The sequence below is a fragment of the Aplidium turbinatum genome, chromosome 4 (genome assembly GCF_918807975.1).
Source record: "Aplidium turbinatum chromosome 4, kaAplTurb1.1, whole genome shotgun sequence".
NCBI lineage: Eukaryota > Metazoa > Chordata > Ascidiacea > Aplousobranchia > Polyclinidae > Aplidium > Aplidium turbinatum.
The window spans coordinates 36,121,115-36,137,159 of record NC_137475.1 but is presented as its reverse complement, the minus strand read 5'-3'; the positions used below and the strand labels follow the sequence as shown (position 1 = coordinate 36,137,159).

The window sequence follows — 16,045 nt, the reverse complement described above, 5'->3', positions numbered from 1 at the left end:
CTTGCAACAACTAGAGGACAATATCAATTTTCACAACAATCTATCAGGACCATTTCAACAAAATGGAGATCACTTCATGCATAATAAGCGCACACTATGCATGATTATTTGCCAATTACTTGGGTATGTTCAAATGATGAACTTTAAGTGTTATTTTCAATAAAAATATATGAAAAACAACAACTCTTAATCTTTTGCTTATTTGAACAAGATAGACACAAATACACACATATTTTATTTTACCAACAGAAAGAGGTGGTCAAGACCTTTCATTTGATACCTTACTTGATAATATTGATGTATCGCTTTGTTCGCCACAACATCGCAAAAACATGTCATGGTTGATTGATTTCAAAAATGCACCCCAACTAAAACAATGACAAAATCATTCATGCGTGACCTAGAGTTTCAACACTTTGCAAGTGGTTGACAATCATTTTCAAGTGTATCTTCACCAAATCTGAAGGTCATAGCTTAAAATGTTGCTGATTTACACAACATCAAACTCTCCACATTAAAATTTGGGTAAATTTTCACGCTTGAGTGATTCCAAAATAGACCATTTTTAAATGCGCATAACTTCAGATGTACTGAACCAATTTCGGTAAAATTGGTTTCATTTTGCTCAGTACAACTTTCTCTATAATTGTGCAAAGTTTCATTAAAATCTGAGATGGTGGGTTACATGGCCCGGATGATCTGAAAAAGAATGACCCTTACGTGAACCCGACCGCAAGTAATCTCCTTCGCTATGCCGGAAAGATTCTGCTCAACGTGAAACCCATACAGCCTATGATAGAACTAAACCAGCCAACCAAGCCTACCGAATTCAAGGCGTGAGTACAACGCAGGGTGCTGTTCATCCATCATCTTCAACCAATTCACGCAATGCATTGGCGAGGTATCGTTATACTTCTGCAAGCAAGAATATAATTTGGAGGGCAGTAATGCATTCAATGAACTTGAAAGTCACTTGCTTAGTCTCAAAAATATTGTGGAAGGTTCTAAATTTCTGTGCAAAATCAGTGTTTGCTTAAACCTTCGCTAGACAACGATTCAGAAGAGTTTTCAGTTAAAAATACGATAATAAAGTTAATATCAGGGCTGTGGAGTCAGACGAAAAATATGACTCCGGCTCATCGGTATACTGCGGACACGCCAAAATCCCTCCAACTCCACAGCCCTGGATAGTATACTGCTGTACTTTTACTCCACAGAAGTAAAAAAACAAATTTTCCAAATTATGCTGTAACTAACTCCCAATATGCACATTGACCAAAAAAAGTTGAAAAATTCAATATAATTTATGATACCAAGTCACACATACATCTAGAATCGGACGAAGACAACATAAAAACGTTAACTGACGTTTAAAAAAACAAAAAAACTGCACAAGTTCTGCAAAATTGGGTCAATCACTAAAGGTGCAGAAAATAGAGAATGTTTGAAAACGTTTTTTACCTGACAAAACTCTATTGCAAAGGCAATGGCGAGCATACTTAGTAGAGCTTTATACACTTGTTTACCTGCAAATATATGTACGTAAAGTTTATGATTCAGTGTAGGCCGTGTCACGGTCAGCGTGCCCGACATACAAGAGTTGGAAACTCTCAAAAAATTACCAGGCAATCGACGCAAACTACTCGACACAAAAAGTTAATGCCATTCTATGCGATTTTCACCAGTCCCTCATGAAAATCATGAAAAATGAAATTTAACGTTATAAAGAAGATGATGGGCTAGCAGCTGAAACCACATATCACAGTTGTTGCTGAGACATTCATCCAGGGATGGAGGAACCACGTGGGCCTGGGCCCACCTACTTTATTTTCTGGGTGGGCCTGGCCCACCCACTTTTGAAAGCCAAATATTTTTGAAAAGGCAGCGAAAGATTTGACCAAGATAACCTGCATTTTTTTGTGGTATAGAGAAAGTAATTTTAGCTGCAGCAAGGGTAGAGGATGCAGCAACTTTGTCTCTAAAAAGAAGGCACTTAAATCAGGCTAGATGGGGATATTGGTGTTAATTCTCTCGAAAACGAACTCAAGCTGTTAAGATAGATAAAACCTTTACATAAATCTATCAAAATTGATAAAGTTTTACCTGAAGATCTCTATGTTTAATGCTACCGGTACTGAAAAAAGGTCTTTTTCAGCAGATTAACCCAAGAGCACTTGAACCATAGCATGAACAGTTGAACACATTCACAAAAACTTGATCGACCAGGTTGATCTCACCTCAATTTGCCAAGAATTTATTGTTTTCAATGATCGTATTATTAACTTTTTTAGGAAAACTTTCAAGTGTAATACAGTAGCAGTCACCTATACAGTGACAGTTGAAGGAACCTTGTTGTTGTTTGACACTAGTAGGCCTATTATATTTGTATATTGGTGGTGCAGCTGTTGTGTATGCACATAGTACTGCAGACTGTTACTCCCGGATAACTTTGCTAACTGTTAAATATGTGTATATACCAGTAGCCTACTGGTACTCCTGGTATTAACAGTTAGCAAAGTTATCCGGAAGTAACAGCCTGCAGTACTATGTGCATACACAACAGCTGCACCACCAATATACAAATATAATAGGCCTGCTAGTATCAAACAACAACAAGGTTCCTTCAATTGTCACTATATAGGTGACTGCTACTGTATTACACTTGAAATTTTTTCCTAAAAAAGCTAATGATACGATCATTGAAAGCAATAAATTCTTGGCAAATTGGGCCCAAAAATGAAAACTTTTTGCATGGTGATACGAAAGGCAACCATGAAAACTCAATGTATAAACGACATGAAGTATTTGGAATGTAAGAATGCCAAGGGGGGTCTGGGGGGCTTCGCCCCCCAGAGATTGGATTGACTGTGACTGCTGCGCCTCTGGGCTCACCTACTTTGAAAATGATTCCTCCATCCCTGCATTCATCGTACACAAACCAAAAACGTTTAATTTATGTAAAAATACATTAAACTCCATCAATCAATAGAAATGATGGACAGAAAATCACTGACTTGTTTGAGCGCTTGTCAATTTCATCTGAGTAAATGAGATAAAAACATTCTACGAGATTAAAGCTCTGAAACTAATTGAAGAGCATGCACGCCAGCTGAGAATAGAAGGCCAGGCCGGGTGACGTAATAAAGTTGCCCGCCAGAAACTTGCCCGTGTGGGAAGATTGCCGTCGAGAAAACTGCCCGTATTTGAGTAAGAAATAGCTGCGGAAAAAATCCAGCTGTGAGTCTGTATAGAACCATTGTTCCTCAAATAGTCTCAACTTAGCACCCTTGCAACCAGATTGGTGCGACGAGATTTAATTTTCACGTTTTGACACTGATCGTTGTCATGTATTAGACGAAATTCATGAAGTAGCCTAGTTTAATCTGTAACAAATTTGAAAATGTACATTAGGTAATTCGCAGTAATAAAGGCACATCACATCATAAATTTATCATTTAGACATTGAAAGTAGCAACAACTTTCATGCGGGAATGACAAGTATGGGGAAGGTTTAATTGATATATCAGAAATTTACATGATTACTATTGTTGCTCATGTGTTAACCAAAGCGATCACACAGAAGGCAAATAGTGAGAATACATCCATCAAAAGTCAAAACACCCGGACGATTCCATGATAATATACAAAGTGTAAAACAATTAAGAAGGGTGGCAACATAACAATTCGTGTCATGTGCGTTGTGCATGGCAGATCAGCAAGTTTTCACTTCATAGTTAACAATAACAACATCAATTACAGGGATTTACAAAGGCATGTCAGTGAAGCCTAATGGGGGTTACTTTAAAAATTCAAAATATATGCATACTATAGGCCACACTTCTTAAATATGACATTTTATCATTACGGTACTATCATATTTTGAAATAAGATTTTTAAGCCGGACATCTAAGTCTCGGTACTTTGATCGCATGGGAAGTGTATCCACTCTTTCCAATTGAATTCTTCTCGCATGGGCTATCTCGCTGTCGGTAGCCTATGACACAGAGAGTTGATATTTATATTCCCCAGAAACATTTTTTAATTTGAAAAAGATTTTCGAAAAAAATGGCATTTGCAGATTAAAATTTATCACGCCTTTTATCACAGCTGGGTGCTAAGTTTAAATTATTAGAGGAACAGTGGTTCAATACAAACTCACAGCTGGTTCGCAGCTATTTCTTACTCAAAGACGGGCAATTTTCCGGGTAGCGATTTTCTCGACGGCAATGTTCCCCCACGGGCAAGTTTTTGGCGGGCAGTATTCCCACACGGGCAATTTTCCAAGTGCCGCAATGTTGTAACCTCGTCATCATTTTAATGGATACGAGTTTGCAGAACAGGCTGTAAAGTTGCATATGCAAGTTTTGCATGAAATCTAAAGAGAAGGTGTGATACTTCACCCAACGATAATGCTCCTGACAACTTGATGATGTCTTCAAAGGCGGCGAGTACTTGTGAAAAGTATTTCAATCCCTGCCATGCTGCTTTTTCGGAAGACATAAATGTCATGACCTTGCCCTGCAATTGCATTCATGCAATAAAAGTTTTAAAAAAAATTGGCGGTCGGACAAAATGACTTCATATGACGCGATGGTTACCTCCTCAGTGGGATTGTATTCCAAGAAAGCTTTATTGAATTGTTCACAAGTGTAGTTTCCAAGAAGGTCGAAGATGAATGAAAATCCTGCGAAAATAACGCCTTAAAGCCGCCGTACCGAAAAGCGACTGGTGAAATCATTAACGCACACGGTGGAAAACAACGCATTGAAATAATAAATGAAATTGATTCGCGATGTCATCGCACTCAAGCAACCTTCACCGGTACCTTCGAGTTGCTTCGTCGCGCTCTCTTTTGTTTCGTCATCACTTTCTGTCCCTGACTCGCCGGATAATGGGACGGGTAACACGGCACTATGCATACGCGACGTTGCCTTGAGCGGACCGGCTTCTGAAAGCGTGGATATAAGTTGAGTTAAGAATTGATCACAACTTAGTGCAAGATGACAATTTTACATGAAAGAGCAAAGTGATACCTTTAAATCAGACAGAAAACTAATACGCTTTGTAGATAGCAGTTGAAAAACAGGATCATACCCAAGCGCTCTCACCAACTGTTGCTGTTCACTACAGTGGCCTACAATAGGGTCCGCAAATATTTTTTGATAAAACCCTAAAAACAAGTTCTAAATCCCCGCGACCCACATATTTCGGGAGCAAGGCTTTTCGGCGCAGACAGTTAGGCGCCGGTCAAATACGCGCGCAACTGTGGCGTCAGGATATTTAGGTGCGGAGCAATGTGGCGCCCGTTTAATTAGGTGCTATTTCTAGTAAAGTCTGCAAATCGTATCAGCTTGGCAGGTAGGGCAATGCTTTTCACACAAACTGTTATATTGAACAGAAAAATATGTTGTTTTGTTAATGCGCGTGCATTTATTTGTTGTTAGTCATGTGTTCAGTGAGTGAAGCTGAAGCTGCTTTATCCGACAATGCTTTTCTCACAAAATGTTATATTGAACAAAAAAATATATTGTTTTTTTTAATGCGCGTGTTCGGCATTTATTTGTTGTTAGTCCAGATTTGCGTCGGCGAAAGCTTTATCAGTAAATTATTCAAGTTTCCGAACATGACTGAGTTCACTTTTAATTTTAAAAGTCAAATAATAACTACATTAAACATCAGTAAAAATATACTGTAGCCTATATTCAAGCGGGTGGTAGGCTTGAGTGAAGAGTAACCTATGTTTTCCGTCAAAACCCCGACTAGGTTTTGCCAAAGCTGAGCTGATACAATCTGCAGACTTTAATGGGAATAGCGGCTAAATGAACGAGCGCCACAGTGCTCCGCACCTAAATATCCTGATGCCACAGTGTGCGCGCCTATTTGACCGGCGTCTAACTGTCTGCGCCTAAAAGACGTGGACCCCATATTTCGGAAGCACATACTGTATATCAACATCAACTTTAATTTCACTACTGACAGTAGCAACTTTATTGTACAAATTTGTATAAAACTTAGCACATGCAAGAATAAATGTACTTATTTTACTCAATGAGATTTGTGGGGCTCTGTGTTTAAAATAGAGATGTACCGATACCAATATTTTGGCCGATACCGATCCCGATATCACTTTTTTAGGCCGATACCGATACTGATACCGATATTTTGGCCGATACTTTGTTGTTACAAAAAGAAGCAATTCTGGTATTTGCAAGGAATTATATCAAATGCTAACTTTTACCTTATTTGCATAAAACTATTAAAAAAAGCTTTTAATTGGCATAATTTATTGAAGATTCAAAAATCCAATCTCAACCGCATTGTTGTGTGATAATAGTAGGTTTTAGTAATGAAGGGCCACCGGAATTGAGGACTGGGGTATAAGGGAAGAAACATTACATCATAATTGGGGTTTCTGAAAAATTAATGAAGTGTTTGCGCAAACTCATCAAATAGGTTATCACAATTGATAATAAGATGTAAAATGTAAACCAAGTGATTTGTGTAGTCGTACAAAAACTATTCGACAAGTAATGTGCAACCTAAGGGCGCTTGTCGTTTGGTTGAAAAGCTTTTGCCAGGCCAAGACTACCCACGTAGCAAAAATGTATAATTTTGCATCGTTTTTACATTGCTAACGTTTAAAAAACCCATGTAACTTGGTTGTTTTTAGTAAGCTGGTTCTATCAGTTTGTGATTTAATTTCCACCTTTCGTTGTAATAAACTCACCAAGCTTAAACAATGTCATGACAGAATAAGTAGGCTCAAAATGAAAGCAATGGGACTACGAATCCTCACTAATCTAATCAAAATGGTCTTGTTGCACCTAAGATGATAATCTCATTGTGAAGAAAGGAGCGTTCTTCCCGGCTATCAGCACAAGGTTGAGCACTCACTAATACAGCGAGCAGTTGCGATTCGCTAACCACAACGGTGTAGCTTCCCACACTAGCCATTTCAATTCTTGTCGATGTCAATTCTTGCTATAAAACGACTGCCGAGAAACTATACGGTAGTTGATTGGATGGTCTAAATGGCTAGCGTGGAAGCTACACCGTTATGGTTAGCGAATCGCAACAGCTTGCTGTACTAGTGAGTGCTCAGCCTTGTGCTGATAGCCGGGAAGGACGCTCCTTTCTTCACAATGAGGTTGTCATCTTGATTGATTGATTGATTGAATCTTTATCCTCGGACTGGGAAAGCTTCTTGCAGAGCTTAATCCTGGCAGTTTCGCATACTTGTAGAGGCTTTGAATCACTGACGCAGGCCCGGTCACCGAGATTGACAGAGTGAAGTTTCCGATTGTTGAAGTCTTGTTGCCGGGGAACTATTCCATCCATTAGATGCCGCTGAATGGAGAGCAGTCCTTAACGTGCGTTGCTCAAGCGCACACCCCGAGAGTCGAACCAGCGCCGCTTGATCTTGAAGCTCCTTCGTTCCAGAAGTGACGCGCTAACCAATTGAGCTATCGGGGCGGAACAAGACCATTTATTGATTAGTTTAGTGAGGATTCATAGTCCCATTGCTTTCATTTTGAGCGAATTTACTCTGCCATGACATTGTTTAAGCTTGGTGAGTTTATTACAGCGAAAGATGGAAATTAAATCACAAACTGATAGAACCAGCTTACTAAAAACAACCAAGTTACATGGGTTTTTTAAACGTTTAGCAACGTAAAAACGATGCAAAATTATACATTATTGCTACGTGGGTAGTCTTGGCCTGGTTTTACCCTCTGCTAAGAGTAAAAAAGAAACACAAATGATAAATATTGGAGAAATTGAGTCTCCTTCACAACTTAAGAATCAAACAACGCAAAACTGCTGAAACAAAACGTTTTGTTTGAGTGAAAGAATCACTGTAAGCAAACAATGCCAAAAGGTGCGCGTATGAAGTCATGGGAGTGTGATGTATCAAAAATTTGAACAAGTTGTTATTTTTCTACATCAATGTGACGTTAGTTACTACTATAAAAAATATATATATATATTTGCTTCTGCAGAAAATCCGCAGCAAACGCCTTTTTTATATGTTTAGTATCGGCCAAATTTTGCCGATACCGATACTCAAAAAATGGCCGATATCACCGATACCGATATATCGATACATCTCTAGTTTAGAACACTATGAATCAATTCGAGGTTGAATGTAAGAAAGGGCATCAAATTAGACTTTTAAATTCTATTTTAGCAGCATCAAGGCTTCAACGCCCATTACTGGAAGTTTGCGTTGTTAGAATGTCACATTATGTGTTTGTTATTTTATAAACTGTGATATTGTGGTAACCAAGCAGTCAGCACATCAAGAGCAGTTGCGTCCTAATTTCGTTTTTGTTGACAATTTCTAGTGTCATGATTGCTTTCAATTCATTTCGTTCACTACAACAACTGCAGCTTAAGTGCTTATTTTATACTAATGACATGTCTGCTCAACTGCTATCAACATAAGAAAACAATGCAATAGCAATTCAAGTACAATACAGTAAACATCTTGTACAGCAGACGCGATGATTACAGTTATAAAAAGTTTAAATTATTTCGCTACTCAAAGTGGAAGATCTCGTGACCCACTATTTGCGAACCCCTGGCGTATAATGTACGCATGGCAATCTACTACTACTGCTCTCTTGTCATTGGTTAGATTTGACAAGACGCAAACAAGTTATGCTTGTAAGTAAGGTGAGAAGGCTTCAACTGACCATATAATTCTAACATGTTCTGATCACTCATATCGAGGTATGTATCATCATCGCCATTAGAATCGTCGTAGACATTTTCCTCGTCCATTAAACCGAGTGTATCTAAGCAGCCAAACAAAAAGTTATGTGAGACCATCAGAAAAGCTACAGCAAAGATTAAGTCCTTGTTTGCAGTGTGGCAAGTTTGCACAAATTTAGTGCTGGCCATGAAACGTGATGGTTGATTAAGTACTGTTAATAATAAATTGTTATACAAAATTAACCCAATGACGTTTTCCACTTGATATGACATTGTTCATGAACCAAGCAGCGAAAAAATCCAATTGATATCAAAATGGTTCAACTGTTTAAAGATAGATTACTTTCATGGCTTCCTGGTTTCGGAAGGGTCGAGTAGGCTATGATCATAGGGTAATTAATAGATGTAGGGATTTAGAGAGATCTTGACAAAGGTGAAAACTGAAAACAGAAACTGATTTATTGAAGCACTAACTAAAATCAGTTACAATTGTCGTCCTTAGCTTATTCTCTCTCCTATTTATTTTTAGAAAATATTCACATAAAAATGGTAGTAATTAACGACCGAACGGAATTATATGTTTACAAACCATCATCAGCTCCCTAGGAATCATCATACATTTCCCTTTCTTCGTCTTCAGTGTAAACAAAAATATTAGTGTTTTTCACAGGTTAGAAAACACAACATGATTGTTAGAGAATGACACGAAATGTAAGAAAACTTTAAAAAAACATCACTTCACGAAACCACGAAGATTTGATTACAAGTGGCAAGGCATAGACAAGCGGTGCAGCTTTAGATACCGCTTGAAATGTATAACTAACTCTTCGTATGCTGCAATGGGGTTTAGGGTGCTTGCTAACACGAAGGACGTCAGAACATTGTTCGAATAATCGTTATAAAATTTAAAGGAAAGATTAAAAAAACTTGTCTGTAGTCAGTAAGTTTAATGTTAGATATCACTTTTTGGACAAATGTTTACAAATCACATCGTTTTATCAGAAATCTGAAACATCAAAATGCTTTTTTCCAGTACGCTGTCATCACACGAAAAAAATGACACAAGTAACGTTTCACAACGTTGGAGTACAGTGAACTGAATATGCTACATAACGGTAAATAGCAGTGTAGGCTACCTGGATATTCAATACGGCCTCGGCGTCTTGCTTGTGGAGAGCTTTGAATGGGTGGATGTTTGCTTGGAGTGAATTTCTTTTGTTGCACAGATGAAAATGTAGCAGCGCGGCGAGAAGTCGCCAGCAATACGGGGTCGCGGGGCGGAACCGATGGAACAGCATTTTCCGGGGGCACAGGCAGAGAATCATCACCAACATTTTCCGTTGCGTCCGCTTTTGATGGGATAAGCGGCTCAGAACTTAACGATTTCAAAGGAAGATTCCAGTGGATCATTGGTGAGTCCACAAGTTCAGATTTTTCTGGAATAGGAAATTGTGCATGTTACAAAAGAAAATACCCGCGTAGTTATGGAACAGAAGTCCAAAGTTATTGGACTGCTCCAAAGCTAAAGGAACGCCTTCCATGCAAAGGATCGTCAGTTGAGCCTCAAGGTGTGTTCAGTTATACAACATAACCACTGGCGGCTGCGAAATAAGATGTTGTGAAACTTGTGAGCATTCATTTGTGTCGTCACAATGAAATGTTCCACCACGCTTTGGTAGATCGGCTTGGGAGAAATCAAGTATGACTGTCTGTGGGCTATCGATTTTTAAATGGAAATTTCTTAGCAAAAATAAAATTGCAAACTTTTTGCTTGTAAGAAGAGATTTGGAAAATTGGCCATAAAAATACGTCATAACGAAAATATGCACGTGGTGAAAAAAAACATTGAAGATAATATGCTATGTGAAGCCAGTATTTTATCGTATGACGATGACAGAATTATTTAACAGCCAGATTTCTACCAAGCCCAGTCAGTTTTATCCAATTCAACCATTTCATTGGCTAATTTCTATTACGTTAGAGTTTTAAAAGCTCAATTTACGGAAGTAATTGAACAGCATGTTTTAATGCAGTGCTTTTCAACCTTTAAAACAACGGTACGCACTTTTTTATTTCGCAAAAATTTCATCCGCACAAACCAAAAATGGTTAGTTTGCAGCTAAAATAAAACTTGTTTGTATGTGGGTAATCGACAGCCGGTGATAGTCTGATCACTTTTCTTGGGAACAGTGCTCAATATAAATAATCTTGCATCAGTATTTCTTAACTTCGTTGCTTATTTCTAACATCAAGGAACACCTATCACGAAATCTATGAAAATTAGAGCTAGTGATTAGTGATTATTACGCTTTTATACAAACTGCTCTATTGATAAATATATTCCTTCAATGGTACCTTTGGTCTGTTACGCCACTGCACTGCATGCACCTCTGTACATAGTTCATAGTATCACCACAGTACATATAGTTCCACGTTCTATGTTTTTCTAGGCTGAACTGAAATGAATTGAGAACCTACAGCAAATCGTGGACTACATTAGTCTTATAGCGGATGTTGCAGCCTTGTTGTTCTGCCATGCTGATGGTAGGTAGCCTCCCTCCAACTAATGCCTCCAATTCTCATGTAATTACAAGCGGTATGACGATTACCTCACCTTGATCATATCCATGGCCTGTTGAGTAGATTCGAAATAGATTAACATTGCTAAAAATGGAAAAGATTCTTTAGATATTGCCATACAAAGCTGGAGGGTATGCAATATGCATACTGCACAGCACACCACTGCAGGAATTTGAATGAAACTGGCACCCCAAGGGGTCTACCAATTTTTCTAAAACTTTGGATTTTTATAGAACATTTGTTGAAAGGGCCAGAAAAATTGGGAGTCATAGGGGCATCAGCCTCACCCCAACTAGCATGCACAACAAATCTGTCCTAAAACTAGAACCATTCATCTCATCTCATCACGCCTTTGCTTGATAATACACTCAAGCTTGTCCTTTACATATACAGAAAGTGGCAATGCTTAAAACTATAACTGGAAAAGTATTTGATTGCTGAGACGGGAATAGGCTTCCATGACTGGTTTCCCAATAATCGAAACGTTCAGCAAAGGTCCACTTTCCATTGCGGCAGGAGTTTCAAATCTTTCAACCAACGAGTTAACGTGGGAAGAAATATTTTGTTTACATGAAACAGACATTCAAGGGTATAAATGTCGTGAGCAATGTTTTTGCTGAAACACTCCACCAACCGAGTATTTACTCCTGATTTCCCTTTCCCCTCCGGTATTGAGGGTTATAAAATATCACCCATGACTGAGTACATATTTTTGAGACATTTGTTGTTGATTTCCTCATAGATGACATTAAAAATTACTTCTGCTGTGATCGATACTATTTTCAGAATGGATCTAACAAGTACAATTACGTCAGACGCTCTAGAATAACAGAACTTCGCAATGAAAAAACACTGAAGCATTTTTGAAACTCTACACAACATTACATATCTTTAAAATTCACTGAAACAACTACCAGTACCGGTAGTTTTTTTAAATAAACTTTTTTCTGCTGCCGGTACGTTGTTCGGCTCTTAGAAGTGGTAATAGAAAACCGTCTCTCTACGCATTTTGACACCAATTTTGTTACTCTATGATGAGCAGTTTTCGAAATACATGAAAATTGAGGTTTCGGAACTAAGGACCGTGTCCCATGTCTTCATGAGCTAAAACTTTGATTGTCGAGTTTTAACCCAAAACCCCACCGCATCAGACCCCAGGCTTTTTGAAAATAGTGAGAGAGATTGTTACAGTATTTGCCTTTCACTATTGCAAGTCAAATGGCGATAATGAGAAAGCATGTAGACAGGAAGCACCAATGAAAACAGATAGGCAAGACGTGAAAATATTGAACACCTTAGATTGCATGATGGTTATGATGACGAGGGATAGCCATCATGCAATCTAAGGAGTTCAATATTTTCACTTCTTGCCTATCTGTTTTCATTGGTGCTTCTTGTCTATTGAACACCTTAGAATCTTAGATTGTATATGATACAGGTGAAGTCTAAGAGCATAAGGCTACCTGAAAATTCAACACCTTCTTCCTGGCATCTTGCCTGTGGAGAGCTGTGAATGATGGGCGGTTGTATGTGTGCGCGCGGCGCAAATGAAACACCATCGGAACAATTCCGTAACTGAATCTTCCGCTGTACGGGGTCACGAGGCGGAACTGGCGGAACAGCAAATTCCGTAGCCACAACAGGCGGAGAACCATAACCAACATTTTCCGTTGCGTCCGCTTTTGACAGGATAAGTGGCTTAGATGTTAGTGATGGCTTAGAATGACAAGCGAGTCGTGAACGGTGTCTTCGTGAACCTGTAAGTTCAAATTTTCTTTTGTATATAAGAAGCTGTTTATGTTGGATTGTTGGTGAAGTTAACATATCACCAGAGTAGTAATGGGACACAAGCCATAAGTCATTCGACTCTTGCAAAGTTAAAGAAACACGTTTCATACAAAAGCTTGTGGATTGACTCTCAAAATGAGTTAGAGTTATACACAACATAACCAGAGGCGGCTGCAAAAGAAAATATCATGAAATTTGTGAGTATTCATAGCTCGTCGTCACAACGAAATATTCTACCGAGTTTGGTACTGCATCTTCAGTTTAGGATCTTTATTTTTTTTGTTCGAGTTCAAACTGTTGCTAAATTCAGTGCGAAAACAGAGATTGGAAAGCTTGTTCTCATGAAAAGACGTTAGAACGAAAATACGCACGTAATGAAAAAAACAAAACAGACAGAATTTAATTGGCTTTGTGAAGCCAGATTTTTTCATATGGCGATGACAGAATTTTTTTAACAGTCAGATTTTTCTCAAGCCCAGTTAGAGCAAGGGCGTATCCTCAATGGAAGCAAGGGAAGCATTGCGTCCCCTGCCAAAATTAAAAAAAAGAGATGCTATTTTTCAGTAAAACGTTTTCATAATTTCTTTACCTGAATACCAACTAAAACAGCTTCTAACTCATGTCCCCGTATGATTTCAGCTCGGTTTTAATTTAAAAAAAGTTGTATGCTTATGGAAGCAGAGATTCGTACCGCATCCCTTGCTCTCGTTTTTCTATACAAAGAAACAAAGGAAAATAGCAGCGCAAAGTTTACGCGATTTAAATTTCTTTTAATTAATCCATGGAAGCAATTTCTGAATCGCTTCTGTGTTGGGTATTGTACCAGTAGGCTAAGTAATGAGAAAAGCTAAGGCGCTGTTAGGGTTATATCGGCCTCGTAAGGAAAAGTTTGAGCATAATGTTAGCTTAACACTGTTATCCTGGCTGGATAGACTTTGGCATAAGACAGGATGTGTGAATAGTCTAGACTTGACTGAAATGAATACTACTACAGCAGTAGGTAGCTGTAACTGAGCAGTTTAGCTGAGTTTTTGGTGTTCTGTAATTTTAGCGGCAGTTTTTGCCCGTTTGTGTGTAAGAGCTACAGCTGTTTATCTGCTAATAAATTTGATACTTATAAATTTGAATATTACCCTAAAATTGCTTCCAGAAAGCGCTATAATCCATTATTTGAGTGCAATCAAAAGGCGCCGTTAGGCTAGCTAAGCGTGAGGTAGCTGCGTGATCATTTGTGTATGTATCATATGCATATTTGGCCCAGAAGTGAGGGCTACTTTGCACAACCCCTGATCTAAGGCAGTGTAACGCCGTCAAAGGACAAGCTTTCTAATACAACTTGCATAAGAACAAAATCGATGTTTGCAAATATTTGACCCAAACAATATCCTGCCTCAATCAAACGATGAGGCTGGCCAGATGACACAGGTCGAGGTTTCCTTACCCCTGTCCAAACACATGCTGCTTTGGTGGAACGCTGACATGGATAATAGGAAATGATAGAAAAGATGAAAGTCTGTGATATATACCGAGCTACATCCATCCCAGATGTGCGTTGGAATTAGTTTTTTTCAAGTACAGGCAGTTGAAAAATAAAACAAGAAAACCAAAGAAAACATGGGAGACTCCATGAAGACAGAAAGGAAACAGACAGAACGACAACTAAATTGAAGATGTCAACAAAGAAGTGGATGAGTCATTGCAGACAACAGGTCTGCCCTTATGTTTCGGGACGACCTGACTTTAAAATAAAATGGAGACAAGAAGAGAGAAAACAGTTCCCAGACAGCAAAACCGGTCATTTCAAAACCCGTACGCTTTCAGACGTTGAATCAATGCAAAAATGACAGATTTTGCTGTCTGGGTTATCACGTTACTACACAACGTTACTTACGCATTGGTGAAGCAGCCGATTCAAGTGTTGAAAAGTCGAGGGGCTGCTCCCGATTAGAATCTTTCGATCCGAGCGCTGCAATGACAAAATGAAGTTGAGTCTGATGTGAAGACTGCCTAGGAGATTATCACATTGATCAATCTTGCCTTGTCGCTCGGAAAATCCCCATTCTCATTACAGTGAAAAGGTTCAACATTGAACTAAATTGATTTAAATTACTGCAAAGCTTATTAAAGCGACAGGGGAATTCTTGGCATCTTTTCTACGTTTGACCGAAACTAAACAAGTATGTTGAATCCGGTTGTGTCACTTGGTTTCGTGATAGAGGTGAACTAAGATGAAGCTTTAAAATTGTTTTATGATGTGAGAATTGAAAAAGCTCGAGTAACATTACGAACGCACGATCGTAGCTGAAAAAAAAAACATCACAAGACTGGATAGGTATTGACGAAAGTAACTGTGTTCAGACAATCACTAAATCACTGGCATCTAGTGGTCGAAAAGTGCTGGTGCACAGTTCAAATCCGTCGTTCCATGTACTAAATGTGTGTGAAAATAACGTTTTAAAAACATAAAAAATGGTTATGCACAATTCAAGACTAACAATTTGAGATTCGACAACTTTCAGACAACTCTTGATGTGAACTACATAGAAAGTCAGTTAAAAGTTTTTAGCAATATTGTTTTACACCACAGGCATGTTTATTAGGGTGTCCCACTTTTAGGCTACTTTTCAGGAAAATTAGGTTCGGGTCAAATTCTGACTGGATTTTCGTCACTGATTTCAAAAACGTTATTTTTTTATTATGACGTTATCTTGATGTGCCAGCTAGCGGATTTTTGCTATTTTGGCCGTATCACAAATATGGTAAGAGCTAGAGAATTGGAACTTGCGCCAAAATGTCCGGAAGGGACGATTTCCTACTTGTTGTCAATACTATATGAAACGCTGACTGTAACAGAAAAGAAGTGATCAGGAAATTGTATTGGGTCTTGGGGACTTCAATGGGCACGTTGGCAAACAAATTAATGGGTTTGAAGGTGTCCATGGAGGGTTTGGCGTGGGAGAAA

General features: G+C 38.6%; 1 protein-coding gene across 1 annotated transcript in view; it reads right to left on the bottom strand.

Moving 5' to 3' along the window:
* The window catches only part of LOC145769623 (protein mono-ADP-ribosyltransferase PARP4-like), a 55,629-nt gene that overhangs the window by 9,179 nt on the left and 30,405 nt on the right, over window positions 1–16,045 (bottom strand). Inside the window, exons 36-44 of the mRNA XM_082581292.1 lie at window positions 14,975–15,049; window positions 12,759–13,052; window positions 9,852–10,151; window positions 8,697–8,798; window positions 4,826–4,948; window positions 4,599–4,684; window positions 4,401–4,518; window positions 1,462–1,526; window positions 825–915 (exon numbers count right to left, since the gene is read on the bottom strand). Of these exons, the coding sequence (XP_082437418.1) occupies window positions 825–915; window positions 1,462–1,526; window positions 4,401–4,518; window positions 4,599–4,684; window positions 4,826–4,948; window positions 8,697–8,798; window positions 9,852–10,151; window positions 12,759–13,052; window positions 14,975–15,049 (1,254 nt within the window). The remainder of the gene's footprint in view (window positions 1–824; window positions 916–1,461; window positions 1,527–4,400; window positions 4,519–4,598; window positions 4,685–4,825; window positions 4,949–8,696; window positions 8,799–9,851; window positions 10,152–12,758; window positions 13,053–14,974; window positions 15,050–16,045) is intronic.